This window comes from Mytilus edulis, chromosome 13, assembly GCF_963676685.1.
Source record: "Mytilus edulis chromosome 13, xbMytEdul2.2, whole genome shotgun sequence".
In the NCBI taxonomy this organism is placed as follows: domain Eukaryota; kingdom Metazoa; phylum Mollusca; class Bivalvia; order Mytilida; family Mytilidae; genus Mytilus; species Mytilus edulis.
Window position 1 is genome coordinate 20,135,909 of NC_092356.1, and position 21,311 is coordinate 20,157,219.

The 21,311-nt window shown below is 31.8% G+C and overlaps 1 protein-coding gene across 1 annotated transcript in view; it reads left to right on the plus strand.

Moving 5' to 3' along the window:
• The window catches only part of LOC139500995 (ATP-dependent DNA/RNA helicase DHX36-like), a 36,102-nt gene extending 17,027 nt beyond the window's left edge, over positions 1-19,075 (plus strand). The window contains exons 13-29 of the mRNA XM_071289934.1: positions 707-788; positions 1,624-1,743; positions 2,602-2,704; positions 3,566-3,653; positions 5,536-5,656; positions 6,397-6,540; positions 7,588-7,705; positions 8,249-8,347; positions 8,792-8,965; positions 10,479-10,565; positions 11,195-11,272; positions 12,284-12,383; positions 13,242-13,329; positions 14,379-14,502; positions 15,489-15,572; positions 17,823-17,903; positions 18,784-19,075. Coding sequence (XP_071146035.1) covers positions 707-788; positions 1,624-1,743; positions 2,602-2,704; positions 3,566-3,653; positions 5,536-5,656; positions 6,397-6,540; positions 7,588-7,705; positions 8,249-8,347; positions 8,792-8,965; positions 10,479-10,565; positions 11,195-11,272; positions 12,284-12,383; positions 13,242-13,329; positions 14,379-14,502; positions 15,489-15,572; positions 17,823-17,903; positions 18,784-18,933 — 1,841 coding nt within the window. The 3' untranslated portion in view covers positions 18,934-19,075. The remainder of the gene's footprint in view (positions 1-706; positions 789-1,623; positions 1,744-2,601; positions 2,705-3,565; positions 3,654-5,535; positions 5,657-6,396; positions 6,541-7,587; positions 7,706-8,248; positions 8,348-8,791; positions 8,966-10,478; positions 10,566-11,194; positions 11,273-12,283; positions 12,384-13,241; positions 13,330-14,378; positions 14,503-15,488; positions 15,573-17,822; positions 17,904-18,783) is intronic.
• Positions 19,076-21,311: the final 2,236 nt, after the last annotated feature.

Consider the following 21,311-nt stretch of genomic DNA (forward strand, 5'->3'; position numbering starts at 1 on the left):
TGGTTGTACACCTAGGCGATTTCAGTTGTGCACCATACATTTTTGGATTCACCTACATCAGGTGGGCTTTACACTGAAAGCCAAAAAAACAAAAATGTTTTATATTGCTTTTAGAAATGAGGTTTTCTGCTTTTAGTTCTAATAAAATAAAAAATCAAGCACATTAACCCCATTTCTTTTCCCTTTTTTTCAATCGATTGTGTACTGCTTTAAATTGTACACAGTTGATTTTTTTTGTGCATTCAGTTGTATTGGTATAAAGAAAAATATGTGCTTCTTTCTGCCACTGATAAAATAATATACAATTTAAATGTATAAAGTCTACACAGTAGGAAATGCTTTACAAAAGAAGCGATTGAACAAAATCACCTTTCGTTCAAAGTTTTGCAAATTATTTGGAAATATTAAACCTCAAACATGCCATAAATAAACCAAAATTTCTCCATGAAGAAAGCCACTTTGCATATTCCTATCAAATTATTTTAGGAAAATGCCATGTGAGACATCTCTGTATTATATGCACATAACATTTATGTAGCTACCAAAGCCCTGTCCAATTGCTTGGCAGTAATCTCAGGGAGTAAATATCCACATAAGTTGTAATCAAAATAATAGTAAGAAAAAAATTTTTTTACCTTGAAAATCTAAATATTTGATTTGTTTTTAAATGCAATATAATCTTAGCAAATTTTCCATTCTTTTCCAGATAATTGTCCCAAGTTGAATATCCCAGGTTTTACCTTCCCAGTTACAGAATACAGATTGGAAGATGTCTTAGAGATGACAAAGTAAGATATGGTTTTGTTAGATAAAAGCCCATGTAAAAAGTGTTCAAGCCAAAAAATTGAACTGTTATTTGTTTTTACCCTATACCAATAGATATTCAGGTCCTACTAAATTGATTTTATTCCCTTTTCTCAATGTTTTTTTAAATTTCTTTATTGCTGATGTAAAAATAAAGAGATGTGGTATGATTGCAAATGATAGGACTATACTCCAAAGTTCAAATACAATAGATGTAAGCAATGATAGGCAATGGTACGGACCTTAAGGTGGCGCGGAACTATTTTTTTAAATATTTTGATTGATTAAAAATGTTAAATCATTGTTGTAATGCGACTAATAGAATATTTTCGTTATTATCCGTATTTGTTAAAGGGTCAAAATGACATTTCACCTATTTTCACCATTTTCCCGCCAAAATTTGGGTTTTAAGGCAAACTATTTTTTTTTCCTTATCGGTGACCTATGTTTTATATTTGCTCATTCTTTGAAATTATATTTCAGCTTTTTATATTACAGTTACAAGTGTCATGGAGCGTTTTTTTTATATTCCGATAAAAATATGTCAACACTACTTTCCCTATCATTTCATTGAAAAATGGTCCCTTTCACATACCTGTTTAAAAGTAAATCTTGAGCTTAAATGGTCCGTGACCCCCTATTTTTTTTCGACCAATTTGATTCACTTTCTGTAAAGAATAAAATAACAAAAAATACGGCACTTCTGATAGAAACTTTGAATAGGCCCGAGCCACCTTAATAATGAAAAAAAAAACATACAGTCAGCAAAGAAAGGCCAAGACATGAGAAATATGAAACAATTGAGAAAACTTTTTTTAGGTATTCTCCGCCTCCAGCTAAAAAGAAGAAGGTTCGTCATGGACCAAAATTCAAACAGGACAGGGACGAAGCAGACTTGAATCAATGGAACATGGATGCCTGGTGCAGAAATCTTGAAGGGTAACTGAAATGTTTTCTTGAATTTTTAGATAGTTATAGATTAAAATATTCTTTATTTCTTTTCATGGCTGGGTCTTTTTATGTCTCACATCAAATCTTGATTTAAAAGTAAATTACTATCCATTTAATTGGATGTGTACAATGTTATAAATTCAAACTTTAACTTTTATACCCCTGTCATCACCAGAAGGGGCCATTTAGTGTTACCCATTGGTATGTCCTTTTATCCATACCAATCTCCCAAAATTGGTTTTCTCTAACTTTAGCTTTCTGCCAACAACTTTTATGAAATTATACACACGGCTTATTACAACAAAACACAGATCAAGTTAGAATTTTGGGTAGCCACTTGAACACTTTCTGTGTTAAGCCACTTTATAACTGTATATGCAATCAGGGGTATCAACTGTGTCCCATGTCAATGTATATTATTCTCTATTTATTTAATATTAAAATAATTAGTATCATACTTGGAGTATTATTTGAAAAGGCTTCTAGTACCTGTTAAGCAAACTGTTTGATCAAAAATATCTTATATATTATTCAAAACAAAATTGCAATTATGGTTTGAACTGAAAAGCAAACACAATACAACAAGACCAATAGACGTATTTACACTTGTATGGAAATTTTTCCGCCATTACGTAAAATCACACAGGTTCCTGTATACGTTGACATCATAATTTAAAATATTTGACGTCACAATTTAAAAGTGATTGTTGCTTGACGTCAAAGGGTGATTCGGAGTAGATCTAAGGTCATTCGGAGACAAGATTCAGCTAAATACCAAAAGTGTAAATACGTTTATGGCCCAAACACTAACAGACCTTATCTTATCTGTACAACGTTCTGTTGTAGGTACTCCAGACAAACAATTCAGTCCCTGAAGGATATGGATTTGGAACTTATAGACCTGGACCTGATTCACAGTCTGATCAGACACATTGTATATAAGTTGGAGGTACGAATTTACAAATTTTACAAATTCATAAAATTTAAAAGCTAGGAAAATTAATATTTTTTTTAAACATAAGATTCTAATCAAGATTTTTGTTGAAATAGTGTTAATCACAGTTTGTTTAATAAAATTCCTGTACAATTTAAGGAGGGTTATTGATTTATGTTGGTTTAATAAAATTAACGGTACCAATTTTCTTGCACCAGATGCGCATTTCGACAATACATGTCTCTTCAGTGATGCTCGTAGCCAAAATATTTGAAATCCAAAGCTTATATAAAAGATGAAGAGCTATAATCCAAAAGGTCCAAAAAGTATAGCCAAATCCGTGAAAGGAATCAGAGCTTTGCATGAGGGAGATACATTCCTTAATTTATAATAATTTCTATCATTTTGTAACAGCAAATTTTAATAACACAAACAATCCGTATTTTCATGCCAAAGTGCATTCTATAATTTTTATTTCCATACAAGTCGAAAAAAAGAGGAAGGAGATATAAAAAAGCTAATAAAAGTTTATAAGTCGAAGAGAAACCATGGCAAAAAATGAAAATCAATAAAAAGACAAGTGTACATATTACTACAAACTAAAGACTAAACTACATCTTTGTATGCTCCAGAAGGGTAGGCAGATCCTGTTTATAGAACCTATTTACTGGGGATTCATTTATTTTCATGGATATTTGATTTGGTAAATTTGATGAAGTCTGTGTACAAGGTTATATATACTTCCTTGTGAACGTATACCACTGAAATTCTTGAAATTGGTATCCCACAAATAATGATGTACCTTCAATAACAGTTACAGACAGTAGAAAAAAAAGTAATTAAAACAATGTCAGATAATTATTTGTTTATTTACAGGAGGGAGCCATCTTAGTGTTTGTTCCTGGTTGGGAACAGATCAGTAAATTACATAAGTTATTGAATAATGACAGAATGTTTACATCAGGTAAGGATTGCATAGGCAGACAATGTATCTAAAAATAGAAAAATATGTGGCAACACCTTTTATTCATACCCTTGTTACTAAAAGTTGATACTATTCAAATTCTATATATGTTATAGATTAGTACTATGAAAATAAGAGGATGAAATGTGGTATGATTGCTAATAAAAACAACTATCAACCTGAGTTCCATTGATAAGAAAGTAATCAATTTTTATTTAAAAGTTTTTTATGCAACATTGATCTTTTAACCCTTTCAACGCTACACAAAAAAATAGAAAAATGGCTGCTGCTGCTGCATTTTTTTTTAGTACATTCATTAGAACAGTATTTTCCTTTTCAGACTGCTGTATCTTTTTTATTATATGAGATACAGAGAAAGTTATTGCATGAAAAATGCTCAGGAGAGCATGAACTGTAATGTTAGGCAATTATTTTACTGAAATTTTTATCAGGTTACCTGCCTTTTCAGGTAATTAACAGGTGTAATTTATTACATTTGTGTTGAATTTTGAATAAAAACAACTTTTAGTCTTCATTTATTTTGTTGTTTTATCTGCCATATTGTAAAGAAGACACCAGTTGCCCGATTCCGTAGCGTATTGTACCATACATAACGTTTTATGTAATCGTGGCACAAATAAATAGCTCCGTCCTAAAAAATTTCAGTCAACCTCCGTTTTCCCCCCTTTTTCTACGTCTCGTAATGATCGATCAAATCATATTTCCCACACGAATTTTATGTAATAAACACATTGAGATAACAAGAAACCTTTTAACTAATCCTCGTTGTAAGTTTCGCCAAGGAAATGCTGAAATTTTTCCATATTTACAGCTTCGTTTCCGATTTCCGCCATTTGCATTTGTCAAAATATTTGTTTTTATTTTCCTTCTATTTTCCTTCTACTGCATGATTTTACTATAAAAATTGTCGGGATTTCAAGCGCAAATGAGACCTTGCATATCCTAGATTCAAACGAGGAAAAATTAGAGAGAACCCGAATGAAAACCGAATGGTTTAAGAGTCCTTATGAAAAATCCTTTTTCATCGCGGCATATGCCGCGAATAGCAGTGGCGAACGGCGTACGTCATCGCGGCATATGCCGTGTATAGCGTTGAAAGGGTTAAGGTGATACCTAACACTACAGGGAGATAACTCTGTAAAATCGGCTAAACATTTTAATTACGTTGGGTTGTTAAGGGAATATTAAGCTTCTCAATGATCAAAATTAGTGTTTGTCAAACTGATAATAACCAGTGTAATATTTCTGATAAATTGGTTGGTTCAAATTTTTTGATTTTTTTTATATTTTTGTCAAATGGTCAAAGTAAATACTTTGCCAAAATTTTGTGAAAATTAAACGAGCCAAATTAATTTTAGTGAAGGTGTTGGGTACCACCTTAATGGACATGTTTTGCATTGATATTTTTATATCTAGATTCAAGCATTCATCATTATCATCATTATGAGTCCAATTTTTCAGTGATTATTGAGTTGACTTAAGAACAATTTTTTTCATTAAGTATGATGATGAAAAAGTACTCATATCGGAATATTGATATTTGGAATACTATAGCCTTCTTAATCTGAAAATTTTATTTTCAAAGCTTCCATATTGGTTAAAGCGTACTCTACATTGAGTATATGAGGTCATATATTTCCATCCCTAGCACTGTTGATTTAAATACTTTTGAATAACAATAAAGTAAAACAAATGGATTACAAGTGAGACAGCTATCCACCAAAAACTTGAGGACATGGATGTAACGACACAGGCCACAGTAGGGCCATCAAAAATTAGCAGTCAGTTAGTCTGTTTAATACATTTTTCAATTGTCCTCCTGACATTTTGAGATCCTCATTTATTTTGAATTTTTTTGTAGGTAAATTTAAGATTATTCCATTACACTCTTTGATGCCTACCATTAATCAGAAAGAAGTCTTTAACAGACCCCCACCTGGTGTGAGAAAAATTGTCATAGCAACAAATATTGCTGAAACCAGGTAAGGATTTTCCATTTAAAAGGATATGGGTGGGTAGAAACTTCTAGGAATTTCTTTTTAGTGAAATGGGTCTTTGGGCATTTAAGGTGTTATATCCATTTAATGTATTTAAAACTTGTCATAGACAGCATGTTGTTTGTGAGGGAATATGTAAGTTCTTTCCTCCTTCCATAACAATTTTAATGGAATAGTCTGAAAAAAAATATCATATATAAATTGTTTTATTTCTGTCAGTATTAATATTTCGGCAAAACGAATTCCAATTATGATATTTGAACATGTGAATAATGAATTTTGAACAGATATATCATATTAAGGAGGGGTATTTGCGAAAAATAACCAGTCGAGGAGAATGTTAAATTTTGCAAGCGAGGGAAATTCATTCTCAAGACTGATATTTTTCGCAAATACCCCTCAAGAACATGCTATATCTGTTTAATTACACCGAATGTTAACGTTCAAAAACGCATTGATGATCATGACGTTACAAGCGTCCAGTCGGATAGAGTATTTTTTGGCAAAATACCACAGTAGAGAGGGTAAAAAAGGCATATCTTTTTTGCATATACCCCGGCAGTGTTAAAAAATGAACGATATTCATTTGATAACAGTCAATTTGTGAAAAATACACTGGCTATCAACCAAGCAAAACACAAGATTCTTACATAAGGTGTAATTAAGTGTGGAAATAATCCCTTTTGATTTTCATATTAACAGTAGTTAATGTTTTTCTGTTGTAGTATAACAATAGATGATGTCGTGTTTGTCATTGACTGTGGTAAAATTAAGGTGAAAGACTTCCATCCAGAACAGAATATGACAACATTAGAGGCTGAATGGGTGTCAAGGGCAAACGCCAGACAAAGACGTGGTAGGGCTGGAAGGTAAGTTATTTCTGTGTGCAAGTCTATCAATATTCAGGAAGAAAATCCTCGCATTTTTTATATAAAAAATGTCATTTTCCAAAGAATAACAAATAAGGATTATTTAAAATGATTGAATTTATTGCCTGCCAAATCAAATGTTATACAAATTGAAAGAAAAAAAAACACATATCCGGGTCAAAGAAAAAAAAATATAGGCTGCAGTATTAGAGCAATAAGAAATTCAATTCTGAACATTTAAACATCCATTTTACTGTAACAAAAATAATACAGAAGTTAGTTATATACCAGTATATTAGCAAACCATACAGTTTTAAATCTGATTTTCACATATCTATGTTGAATAAGTTTAATTATAGGAGAAAAGAAAGAGGTTATTAAAACAGTTTTAGGTCAACATTGGACCTTCCACAATGATCAAAACCAATACTGTATAGTAAGCTTTAAATGGACTTGGCATGACTACAAACAAAATTCTGAAGATAAAAACCAACAGTCTTTATATTAATGCTTATATATATTATGATAATAAAAGAAAAATAAGACAGAAAGCAAACAAATGACAACCATTACAGCAGATTTCATTGAGTGTGTAGCCAAAGGTAATATCTTTGGTTAGCTTGCTTGTTAGTTGAACCTTGAAGTCATTACTAGGTCAGGTATACTACCCTCCTTTCGAAGTAGCATAGTCCAACATACAGATGGATTGGTTTTCTGTCGGACTATTCTATTCTTAAAGGAGGGTAGTTTACCTAACCTAACAATGACCTTCACAGTTCAGCTAACAAGCAAGCTAACCAAAGATATTACCTTTGGCTACACACTCAATGGAATCTGCTGTAATATTGCATTCTTTATGAAGCATGACAAAACATATTTAAAGGAAAGCACATCTTAGAAATCTTTCAGATGAACTTGAATCAGTTCTCCTTCCATTTCAGCTTTCTTTTATCAGATTTAAAAAAAAAAAGCCAAATAAAGACAGGAGAAAAATGATTATATAGAATATTTTCTATTTCTTCTAAATATGTCAATCTATTTTTATAGAGTACAAGCTGGCCATTGTTTTCATCTGTTTACAAGTTTAAAAGAGACTGAATTAAGAGATTATATACCACCTGAAATTTTGAGGACAAGATTAGAGGAACTCTGCCTGCAGATAAAGGTATGTATGTGCTAAAATGAAGGGTTTATGTGAATGGGGCACATCTTACACACTTCAATGGCAAAAAAAACCCTGAAACCTTGTATTTCTTTGACATCAATGTATAGTTACAACAAACATAATAATCTGGTGCATTTTTGGTGCCACTCTATGGTCTATAAATATGTGAATATTCCCATACACTGCATGTTTGATTTTTCTTAAGGAACATAACAAAGCAAATAATATTCTGTGATTATTAAAAAGTTTAAAGCAAAGTCATACTGTTTAAAAAAAAAGAAGATGTGGTATGATTGCCAATAAGACAACTCTCCTGAAGAGACCAATTAATACAGAAATTAACAACTATAGGTGACTGTACAGCCTTCAACAATGAGCAATTATCTGTTATTAATTGTTGCTGTTTATGATGTTATTTGAAGATCATTGTATATATTTGTATAATTTTTATACAACAGAGATGCCAGACAAGCACTACACACTTTTGGTAAATTTTGAATACATTTATAACTTTTTTTTCATGGCAGATGTTTTCTATTTCAGTTATTAAAATTAGGCAAAATAGAACCTTTCATCAACAAAGCTATGGAGAAACCTTCTTTACAAGCTGTTCACAAATCTATTGCTATGTTACAGAACCTTGTGAGTATATATTTCAGTGGTAAAGATGTATTAAGGCCTGTTGTTTGGTCCCTCCGAATGCAAAATATCAAACAGTATTATTAATATATCAAATAAATCTTGTAGTTCTGTCGTGTATTGGTAAATAGTTTTTTTTATTTTATTTTGTCTAAAATATTTATTGAGTTTTATATTTTTTAACATTTGGTTTGATTTATTTTGATTATTTTGATTAATTCTTAGTTCCCAAATTATGCCTTTTATCAAAAACTGAGGTTGAAACTGCTCTGACAAAACTGTCCATTTAAAGTATAACCCATGCATTTTATGTCCTTTTGGTTATAAAGCTCCACTTGTATATATACTTCTCTAGTTGTGTTGACTTTTGCTCTGGCTCTGGAAATTCCAGATGAAATATTTATAAAATACAGTAAAACTATATTTCATTGAGTTGTATTATTTCAGCAAGCTTTGGATGAAGATGAGAACTTATTACCTCTAGGCTACCACCTTGCTAGAATGCCAGTGGACCCACAATCTGGGAAGATGATCCTGTTTGGTGCTATGTTTGGGTGTTTAGACCCTGTCTGTATTGTTGCTGCCAGTCTTAGTTTTAAAGATGCATTCTATATTCCTCTGGTAAATTTATGATGTTATAAGATATATAAAGGACATCCTCATAAAGTAATATTATAGTAAACTAGCTGTTGTCTGCTCTATGGTCGGGTTGTTGTCGATTTGACACATTCCCCATTTCCTTTCTCAATTTTAGTTTTATTTCTACTCTTCTTACTGTAATTCTTTGTAAGGAAATAAAACAAAGAAGGTACCGTAATGGTAATGAAATTCATAAGTTGAGAAGTTATGAAAACAGTAAAAAGACAAAAAAGATAACGAGTCCACAAACACTACAGTAAAATGTAAGATTAAACAATATGGTGTCTAGAAAGGTCAAATTCTGATGGCTGTGTCAATTATTCAAATTTAGGGTTATCTCTACAAGTTTTGGAATAAAACTGCTACAAAAAATTTAAATTGCCATTTCAACACGTATTTACATGAAATTTCAGCTTTAAACAAGGATTATGCAACTACAGTCGACTCTGGTTATGTCGAAGTCAGCCGGACCAGAGAAATATTTCAAGATACACGTAGTTCGACTCAAACGAACACCGGAAGTTCGACAATCTAAGGGACACAACTCTTGCTTGGCTTGGTAAAGCTAAAATAAATACGGGTGAATATGGCAAGGGGATCGATATTCTAGTATCAGATCGATGTATTTGTATGTCAGTCTTTTATTATTATAATGACATTTTTTTTACTTATTCAAGTGTTTCAATTTAAAAAAAAATCCTATGGCTTTTCCAAGAGAGTAGTTTCCAATCGATAGTTTCGTTATTCAGGTCGGTTATAGCTGACAAAATTGTTTATTCTCGGATACAAAAGATTTAAGAAAATTTTGATTTCTATTCATTTTGTTTTATCTCACTCTTTCTTTTCAAAAGAAAATATATAACAAGATCAAAGACGCCGTTTGAGTAGTTTTTAGGTGATCATCAACGGAAGCCATAATCCTCACTTTATACACACCCAAGCTCATTAATGTAAATCACAAATTAATTGTTTTGTAAACATTTTAAATACTTTTTCATGAACATTAACAATGTATCACTAATTATTTATCAAAATTCTATAAAAGATCATCTTAGGTAAACACTCATGGAAATAGCATGTCATAAATCAATACAGTGGTCAGTGACCGGAAATTTAATTACACGTGTATTGTCAGATTATTTCTTCAATCCATTTAAATCCCGGAGGTCATGTTTTGACATATGTGTATTAGTTCGAGATAAAAAATGAATTTTGAATGCTTTTGTTAACCTTGGGACCGTAAATTTAGTTCGACTCAACCGAAATTTCGACTCATCCAATTTCGACTCATCAGGAGTCGAATTATATACTTTTGTATGAAATAAAGTTCGGGACCACGTGAAAACTTCGACTCATCCGAAATTTCGAGTCAACCGAGTTCGAGACAAAGAGAGTTAACTGTATATGACTATGGTGTTTCTGTAATAATTTTTTTTTTAACTTTGCCATGCAGAATACAAACTATTTCAATGCTATTGTCTTTTATATGTTTTAGGGTAAAGAGAAAGAAGCTGATAGAACAAGAGTAAGACTCTCTGAAGGCAGTCAAAGCGATCATATCATGTTGATTAATGCTTTCCAGGTATCTGTGAATTGATATTTAAAAAATGATTTTTTTTGTAAGATTTTAAATAGAAAAATAGTACAAAACTTTGCCATGCAAATTATATTTCAGTTTAATCTCAACAATAACTCCCTACATAGAAAATCAAGGCATTGAATTCAAAAAAATGTTGAATTAAAAAGAACAGACATATTTTCAACAAAAAACATATGATTAGACTATAAATAAGTTTCAAAAAGGAGATTTATATGAACAAAGCTAATTGGTTTAATGAAAATTCTTCTTTCAAGAGTAAATCAGTGATCATATCTTGCAGTAAACTATGATACATGAATAAGATTTGTCATTCAATGATCAATATATAGCAAGAAAGGTGATAATTGATATTTTTTGTTTAGAATTGTTTTACATAAATTGTCATGTCAAGACCTTTTATAGCTTGCTATGTGGTATGGGTTTCTTATTGAAGTCTGTACATTAACAGTTGCTAAATTCTACGTCATATGGTCTCTAGTGGATAGCTGTCTCAATCATACAACATCCTTTCATTTTTACATAGGCAAAAAAGCCAAGTTTTTGGTTGAAATAATTAGATAATAAATAGTTTCTAAAAATAGCTAAAGAATATATTGAACATTTTACTTCAGGGATGGGAAAGATCTAAAGCAAGAGGAAATGACAGACAATACTGCTACGACAACTTTTTATCTGGAAATACATTAAAAGTAAGTACTTTGCTGGATATAGTCATTATTGGATCAATTTTTAATATGCATTTTGAGGAGTTTTCTTATTTTCATAGATTTCAATTAATAAGTGGTTTGTCTTTAGAAATTCAATAGAAATTTTGCACATCATTGAACATTTAGATTAGTAATTCACAAAATCCACTAAAATTGTTATCCTTAGAATGATAATGAATCTCCACTAGCTTTGATATTAGATTTGAATTTAAGGATATATGAGTTATACATCAATGAAAACGCAACCCCAACAAGACAATAACATCAAAATAATACTAAATCATGCTGTGTGGATGCTGTAGAATTTGTCTCCTTGCTTGTGGTGTAGGCCCTTGTATGGTACAGCTATGTGTTGCATGGTCTAGAGAAAGTTGTCCCCCTTCTAGGTCTATGGATTATTGTCTTATTGGCAATCATACCACATCTTCACGTTTATAAAGCTTAAATTCAGTCTTCAATATATCAAAATTGGAACGTGGAAAAGATGTCATGATGTTGGCAACCTTATTACTAAATCAAACAAAAAAACATCTTTTGGGTAACTTCAAATATTTTTGGTTGTACAAGGCTACAAAATTATGGGAAAGTTATTTTCGACCTGATTAAAATGTTATAATGCATAGACCTGGCAATGCTCAGATTTGCTTTTTATTTGACAGACTTTCAGGTCCTCTGGTTTTATCATAATGATACTCACATTCAAAAACGTATATGCTAAAATTTATTATAATTATACAAGCAGAGAAAGTAAAAGTAGAGTGGTGTCTGAAGGCACTTTTACTAAAATTTGATGTGTAATGGTTATACATGTATTGCTTGGACATTAAAAGGAAATGTCTAATTAAAAATTTAGGCATGGTGGTGTCAAATAAAAAGTGCCTTCCGATCCCCATACATTTATTTTTGAAGCAGCCTTCAGTTTTATAGTTGGCATTTTAAATTGCAGAAAAATTTATCCATCATAAGATAACTGCCTTTTTATTTTGTTTGCAGTTGCTGGCTGATATGAAAAGACAGTTTGCTGAATTACTACATGATCTTGGTTTTGTTGCCAATAGAGATCCTAGAGATAAGGAAGTTAATGTAAATTCAGGTAATGCTATTGTCTGAACATTGTACTCATCAGATTTTCATGGTTTTTTTTAACAATTGATAGATAAAGGAAAATGTGGTACAGCTCTCCTTCCAAGTCACAATTTATAAAAGTAAACCATTATAGGCCAAAGTATAGATTTTCCTTTAGTGCTTGAAATTGAAGAAACGATATCTATAAGAGTTAAAGTTGTTTATTAGACCAAAATAAAAAAAACAAGTACTTGTATGAAGAGTTTCCATACTTACTATTTTTTAATGCCTCAAAATGCCTACCCTGTAGTTCTAATTGACTATATTTATTGAATTTTGTCAAAAGTGTAAAGGTTAGAGAAACACTTAATTATCAGGCACACTATTATCAAAAAATTTCTCTGCAAAGTCAATTCAAAAAAGATATGTGAACATATATGTGACTCGGACATTTCTTGAACTGAATTTTACTGTGCGTATTGTTATGCATTTACTTTTCTACATTGGCTAGAGGATAGGGGGAGTGTTCAGATCTCAAAAAACATGTTTAACCCAGACACATTTTTGCGCCTGTCCCAAGTCAGGAGCCTCTGGCATTTGTTTGTTAGTCTTGTATGATTTTTAATTTTAGTTTCTTGCGTATAATTCGGAGTTTAGTATGACATCCATTATCACTGAACTAGTATAGTTATTTGATTAGGGGCCAGCTGAAGGACGTCTCTGGGTGCGTGAGTTTCTAACTGCATTGAAGACCTATTGGTTACCTTCTGCTCTTGTCTGTTCTATGGTTGGGTTGTTGTCTCTTTGACACATTACCCATTTCCATTCTCATTTTTATTTTATCAAAATAAAAAAATAAAATTGTGTATATTGTGTATCATTTTAGATAATATTGGATTAGTAAAAGCTGTGATATGTGCAGGATTGTATCCAAATGTAGCTAAACTGGCAAACGTTCCTCGATCAATGGAAAAGTATGTATTGAAAAATATAATGCTGAAAAGTTCAAATTAAATTAAAGTATTTTGTAAAGAACATAATAATAAATTTACAAATGCAGTTGCTCAAAAAGCAACCTAAGTATTTTAATTGTTATTATAAAGAATTAATTGTGTCAATTTTGTATATGATTATTAAGTATTGATAAATCTAGATCTGAAGTTGACAGCTGTTGGAAAGGATAGATGATAGATTTGTCAAACTTTCACAGTGTAGCATTTGGAATATATTCAGGACTAGAACATGTTAAAGTTAAATCTATTTGAACCTTGACTGAAACTTTTAACATGTTTAAGAGACTTGATTTTTTTATGTATTGTGGATACATTAATATTCGTTGGATACCAATTTTTGTCCATGAATTTCGTGGGTACAGAAAAACCACAAAGGAGTAGGTCCGGTCCGGTAAGGGCCGGTTTTGACATCAAATTTCATGTTCATCTGACGAAAGATGTTCAACACTTTTTAAAGACTTAAGTGTCTATTTCAATTGAATCAATTATTTTTTGTGAAAAATTTTACAAAAATTTAAGTTTTGTAACTGATTCACTCATTAAAATGCTCCGATTCTAGCTTAAATATGAAAATTCTATCAAATTTGTCAAAAACTGTCACTTTTCATATATATATTTTTTTTTGTCTGAAATGAAAGTGGCCGCATCCGTGTTCATCCTCGAACTTTATATATGTTATGTATTATCATAAAACACAACTTACATTTCAATATCAAGAATGAACACGAATGCGGCCACTTTCTGCAAATTTTTACTGCAATGAAATGTAAGATAAATTCCTACAACGGTAAAATTCAAGGCAATCTTTTTATTTAGACTTTTTTTTTTATGCAAATAGATGTATCACTCTATGATTTGGTGGTATTGCATCTTTAAACAGGCAGGCATGTCCAGAACTTAAACAGAGCATTATTATAACTATAAGATAGTAGTCTTTAGGTTTGCTTTATGGTGAGATAAATATATAGATATTTTTAAAATTAAACATAATGAGTATCTCTTTTTTAAAGATCTCCCAGTTTAATGTTACACGATGGTCAGAAGGTTGCTGCTCATCCAAAGTCAGTGAATGCTAATGAGAAAGTCTTCATGTCCAAGTGGTTTGTGTATCATACAATCATGAAAACTTCTAAGGTAAACTACTCACACTTGTTTTGTCTATGATGATGTAAAATCCCTGCATGGTTAGAGCTAATTTCCTAATGCTTGTAGGATAAAAATTTGGTTTGCTTGCTTGCTATGATTATATAAACGTTTACATATGCTTTGTTATAAAGATTGAAATCTTCAAGCAATACGTATATATTATACAACTCTTCTAAACATCAACCCAACAATGTTAGATCTGTAAATTTGCTTTTGAAAATTTTTTGTTCTTCCCTCACGGGGATTCGAACCCATGCTACTGAGATATCGTGACACCAAATCGCCTGCACTGTAGCGGTCCCGATAGACTTATATATATATATAAGTACGTCTGAACCAGAGACATTTCTACAACAGATTTATCCATCGGATCACCAGCAGTGATGGTGATACATGGCTGTGTACATTCTGTAAATACTACTTGTCTAAACATCAACCCAACAATGTTAGATCTGTAGAAAGAAAATTTTTTGTTCTTCCCTCGCCAGGATTCGAACCCATGTTACTTGAAGGTGGTCTTGTGGTCTGGCGAGTCGGTTACAGTGCAGGCGATTTGGTGTCAGGATATCTCAGTAGCATGGGTTCGAGTCCCGGCGAGGGAAGAACAAAAAATTTGCGAAAGCAAATTGTTTTCTATGAGTTGCTTCAACAATCATTGATATATTTTATTTAACCCTTGTATATAACTTGACTCATGGTTCCAGTTTTGTAGGTCTATTTTACATTTGGAAAAAAAACAACATATGACCTGTGTCTGATAGAAATCGACCTTATACAAATGCACATATACATTTACAATTTATTAGAAATTGATTTATGTTTACACATATTGTTGATATATAATGATTTCACATTAATTGTTTAATTTCCTACAATTTTTTTCTTATTAGCTATCAGGAGAATTTTGTAACCTGATATAGAGTGATGTGACATGTTTATTGTTGTATTTAATTTATTTATTTACCTTATTACAGATATGGGTATACGACATGACAGGTATTTCCCCATATGCTTTGTTATTTTTTGGAGGGAAAATCAGCACAGAAGAACAATTATGGGTAAGTACTCCAAACAATATTGGTTTTTTTTAGGAAAAAAGGTCCTCTACAAGTTTGTACTGTGAAAAGGTTGTTAAGACCACATATATGCCAAAACAAATTGGGTATAGAAGTTTGTAAATATTTTTTTTTTTGGCGATTTTGAGATGTCCAGCGTATCCCAAGGCCTTGATAACCTTTAAGGCCCCAAATAAGATTTTTTTGTCGGGAATTTGCCCCAAAGTTGGTCCTCAGGTACAAAAAGCGTCAATTTTGAACTTTTTTCGTTCTTTTTCTCGACCTGTAAGTCCGAGAGATGCTAACAGATGCATCCATCTGTAGTTTACATGTAGCGTGGACACCTGGGTGAACACTTTTATCACAACAGTTGTTAGGTCGGAGTGAAACTGATCTGGGTTCATCAGTGTAAAGAAGGTCATTTGCACCAAAATTCACCAAAGGAGTATGTTCGATAAGGTCCTAAAATGGCCCACTTTTTTAGCGTAAATTTCAAATACGGATTTATTGACCAATATCACGATAAATCATAGCTAATACATTGACTAGATAGGATATAAGCCATTTTGTTTAAAAATTTACGTTTCTGCGTTTCAGTATGACGTCACAAGTTGTACTCGTATTGATTTTTCACGAAAAAATCAATGAAAATGGGTAAATTTCCAAAGGTTATTTGACAGGAAACATAGAGCGCATACGTCGACATCTTTTAAAATAATGTTTGTGAAGACATTTAACATGTCTTATTTGAATATTAAACTTGTCGACGCCTGCGCTCTATGTTTCCTGGTCCTTTATTTGGTTGAAATCCCTCTGATTTTGTCAAATTTCTCCAAAATCCCTTATCTTGACCGTTTTGGAATGTAAAAATCGTTGTGTTAGAATTATACTTTGACAAAAACAGCTCTGTTTAACTTTTTCACATGTCTTTAAGGCAACTTAAAACAATTATTGTCTTGTAACCATGAACTTTATAATTGGGGCCAAATATGGCACTTACCGAACTTACTCCTTTCGGAATTTTTCCAATTTTGAACTTTAACTGGACTTGCAACCGGAAGTAGTCGTTTCCTCGGCGTATTTTGATAATAGACACGACCAGTCGTTATGTGCCTTTAGGTTAACGGTATTTGTCAAGGTTTCAATCCTCTGAACTCCGTGATTCAGACCTTGAAGGTAAGCCCACCCCTCCAAAAAACCCAATTTTGTCCGATATCAAATTTTGAAGTTCGTATTTGAGCTCAAAATGAATATTTAAAGTGAGAAACATGACATGAATAGTTTCAGATTGAGGAAACGTTCATACACTACGAAATAAATGGTATTACGATGACCTCTAAATGTATGGAGTGCCATTGATGCCAAAATAACGGTATTCTGGGTATGGCCGTAATATTACGGCCCCCGCACGACAAGGGTTAAATTTATTTCAGAACGAAGGTATTGTTGAAGCTTAAATCAGGTTTCGTCAATTTTAGTTGAGTTTTATAAAGAATAGGGCCTGGTTCTTGTCAGTTGATCTGTCCATCCCTCTGTCCCATGAATATTTTTCATCACATTTTTCTAAGGAGCTACATTACAAGGATTTCTGAAATTTGCTTTCAGGGTTTATATAAGTCAGCTTTACCCTGTGATGCCTTTTTAGATTCATCTCTCAACAACTTTCATTTTGCTGAACACTTACATGATTGTACAAATGACATCCTGGTTGAAAAAAATCTAGGCATTTTTCTCAGGAACAAATTACAAGGATTTCAGAAATTTGGTTTCAGGGTTTATAAAAGTCAGCTATTCTGTGTGATGTGTTTTGAGATTCATCACTCAACAACTTCCTGTTTACTGTAAAGTATTTTGGTAAGGGTATCATCAGTGAGCAGAAGCTCACAGTTCATTCTGGGAGGAAGATATATATAAAAATCTAACATTTAGGGGCATTATGTTTTTGGATGTGTGCCTCCGTTCATTCGTCCATTCGTCTGTCTGTCCTGCTTCAGGTTAAAGTTTTTGGTCAGGGTAATTTAATGCCAAATAAGAGTTTTGATCCCAATTTTACCGTGCATTGAATATAGGAAATGATAGTGCAGATGGGGCATCCATATTCTTCGACACATTCTTGTTTATATATAAATTTGTTTTGCTAAGGACGTAATAATTTGAATGATATACCCTGCTTCATTCTCAATATCCTCTTCGCAAACATTAAATGGAAATGCACACAATTTAAGATTTTTTTTTCTTTGTTTTTTTTTCCAGAATGATGAAATGAAGGATGTAGTGGTTATTGATAATTGGGTAAGATTCTGGTGCCCTGCTGAAACAGCTGTACTTGTGAAGGTAAATGTCTTTTCTCACTAAGAGCTGTACTCTTAGAACAGCTAAATGATTTGGTAAGGTTCTGGTGCTATTCTTAAACTTTTGAGCTAATCAAACTGCAAAAAACTTTATCAGCCTCATAATATAAAGATGGATTGAAAAAAAATATGTTGTCTTTTTTAATGTGTTGGATATATTTTCACAAGGGTTTGGCTTTACCATTTTTTTTTCAATTTGATTAAATTAAAGATACTTTTTTGTTTATTTGAAGACCTTGTGGGTTTTGTCGTGATGATTCACCTTCAAAAGATACAATTGTTATTGGCTGTTGTAATAACCATCATAAATTAAATACAGAAATTAGAAATGACTGTTGTGAGATTGTTAATAGAAAACTGTTGGCAAGTAATCTGTATTGTAATCATATTGCAACTTTATCAAGACCAAATCAAAATACTAAACCATATTTTTTTTATAATTATTGTATTTCAATATCTATATCATTTTTCTAAATAACAGCTAAAGGGAAGTAATTCAATCTATCCTAGAATGTGCTAATCACGTACCTAAAATGCTGAGAGTTTTTATTCACTAGAAAGCAGTGTTAAATTCTATTCATTTTATATTAAAAATGTAAGGTTGTATCCTAACTAGCACAGCTTTAAATGTGCAAATTATTCCCCTTCAGATACCAGATGTACCTGGAGTACTTCAAATTTTATTGGTTTTTGGAGTTTAAAGCAATATTCATTCTCTTGACTTAGCATGATGTCAATTTTTGATTGGTGCAGAAAGCTGGGGTTACAAGATAGAACAACAGACCTGCACCAAAAAAGGCAATTTGCCACAAAAAACTTCAAACTTAACATAAAAAAACTTTTATTTTTTTTATTTTTTTCAGAAATTAAGAAAGCAGTTAGATAAACTTTTGGAGGAAAAAATAACAAAAACAGGAGTTACTAACTGGGATAAAAGTTCAAAAGAAGGTGTACTAATGCATGCAATAACAGACTTAATTACTATGGAAGAAGAGAATATCTCGAATGGCTGAGATCCTGTAAACCATGTAATGCAGGACAAGATATGATGCAAGCTGGGGAAAATCTACAATACCTGGTGATGGGTCAAGGAATCATGTAGTGGATATTCTTAAGAATTTGTGATCTAAAGAATGAATAAATGAAAAGGAGAAACTGTCTGTTTTGTGATTATTTAAACCCATGCTGAGTGCTGTTTACTATTGTTTTTCTATAGTTTAGCTTGTAATATACATTTTGCTGTCAAGTTCTCAGTTTTCTTCTTTTTTTTTTTGAAGGGGGGCATTAAAGAAAAACAACAAAAAAGCCGAGAAAGCTCAAAGAGAAACACGATTTTTGTCAGAAAACTGACAATCCTAGTTAGTTAAAGGAGTAAGTTCGGTAAGGGCCATAAATGGCCCCGATCATCAAGTTTAATGTAACAAGATGAAAAAGGATTAAAGTTGACTTTAAGACATGTGAGAAAGTTTAATAGCACTATTTTTGTCAAAGTTTTATTCCAAAGCGTGATTTCTACATCCAAAAAAGGTGAAGACAAGAGATTTTGGCAATATTTGACAAAATCGGGCGAATTTCAACCAAATTTAGGACCAGGAAACATGAAGCGCAGGCGTCGACAAACTAAATATTCAAAGTATACATGCCAAATGTCTTATTGTAAAAAGATCTTTGTTGTCGACGTATGCGCTCTATTTTTCCTGTCCAATAATCGATAGGAATTTACCCATTTTCATTGACTTTTGGGTGGAAAATCAAAATAAGTACAATTGTGACGTCATAAATAAAACGCAGGATTGTAAATTTTCTAAAAATGCCTTTATTTCTATTTAGTCTATATATTAGCTATGTTTCATTGTGATATTGGTCAATAAATTCTAATTTGAAATTTATAAGCTAAAAAAGGGGGCCATTTTAGGACCTTACCGAACCTACATCTTTAAAGTCAAACTCACCTGCAAGGTATGGGATCAGAATTCATAACCTCAGGATTTTGAACTAGTTTTAAAAAAATGATTGCCTTAATTTAGCCATAAGTACTATTGTTCAATGACATCATTTATGCCAATTGACCTTGGGTTATAAAATGCTATAATGTTGTAGGAATATGATTAGAATAGCACAATCATATCATGTTATTGCCAATCAGATGACAAAAAAACAATTCACATTTTACACCAATGTTGAACTATTTGAAGAGCAAAAAAATGGATTTATCAGTAATTTCTTTTTTCTGTAAACTAGTTGTGTAATGTTATATGAACAACAATATATTCACAAAACTAGCTATTGGAAAAAGTAGATAACCTGATTTAAAGTTAGGTATGGTAAATATTAACAGCCTTTGAAAGTTGATGATATTAGAAACATTTGTAACATGGATTTTTCGTGTTGTCATGGTGTTAGTATATACTTTTTCCAAATAGTTGCTATTCCTAAAAGGAGTTGCTCTGTATGCATTGTTATGAATAATGCTAACATATCTGTTCCTATTGGAGAGTTATCTTTCTTCATTAATTCATAAGTCAGTTATACACAAGAAATATTTCTATTTATGTGTAGTGACATATCCAATGTACAAATCAAAAGAACTTGAAACTGAATTTTATTGGTTGAAATAGATTCAAAACTTCAAAACAATGAGTTTACACATATTCATAGGTTATAGATTATAAGTAAATACATTGATACAAAGTCAAACAAAAGCAAAATATTATACAAAGGACATGAAACTTCTACTTCTTGTGTGTCAATCTACTTGAAACATTTAAAAAAAATTAGGGACCAGCTGACAAAGAGATACCCTTGCTCTCCAATTTGTACCACATATACCTCTTCTTCCTATGTTTAAATGAAGGTTGTTGCAAGCCTTGCTCTCTAATAATGTAAGTTTTGTAAATTCTAATTATAAGATACAAAAGAGGTAAAGGTTATGTAACATTGTGAGTATGTATTTTTTCTCCCTCAAATCAGTCTCCAAATCTTTCAGTCTGATGCTCACACATGCGTCAAAAAGAAGGGGAAATATGCATATTTCATTAACAATTTTTTTTAAATAATTCTCTCGGTAATTAGTGGTTCTCTTCTCTCATCAAATTACTTTTTTAAGTAAACTTTATTTTTAAATTTGATTTTAATAGTTCGCTTTTATGTTGTACTGTTATACCACTGTCCCAGGTTAGGGGGAAGGTTGGGATCCCACTAACATGTTTAACCCCGCCACATTATTTATGTATGTGCCTGTCCCAAGTCGGGAGCCTGTAACTCAGTGGTTGTTGGTTGTTTATGTGTGACATATTTGTTTTTTGTTCATTTTTTTATATAAATAAGGCTGTTGATTTTCTCATTTGAATTGTTTTACATTGTCATATCGGGGCCTTTTATAGCTGACTAT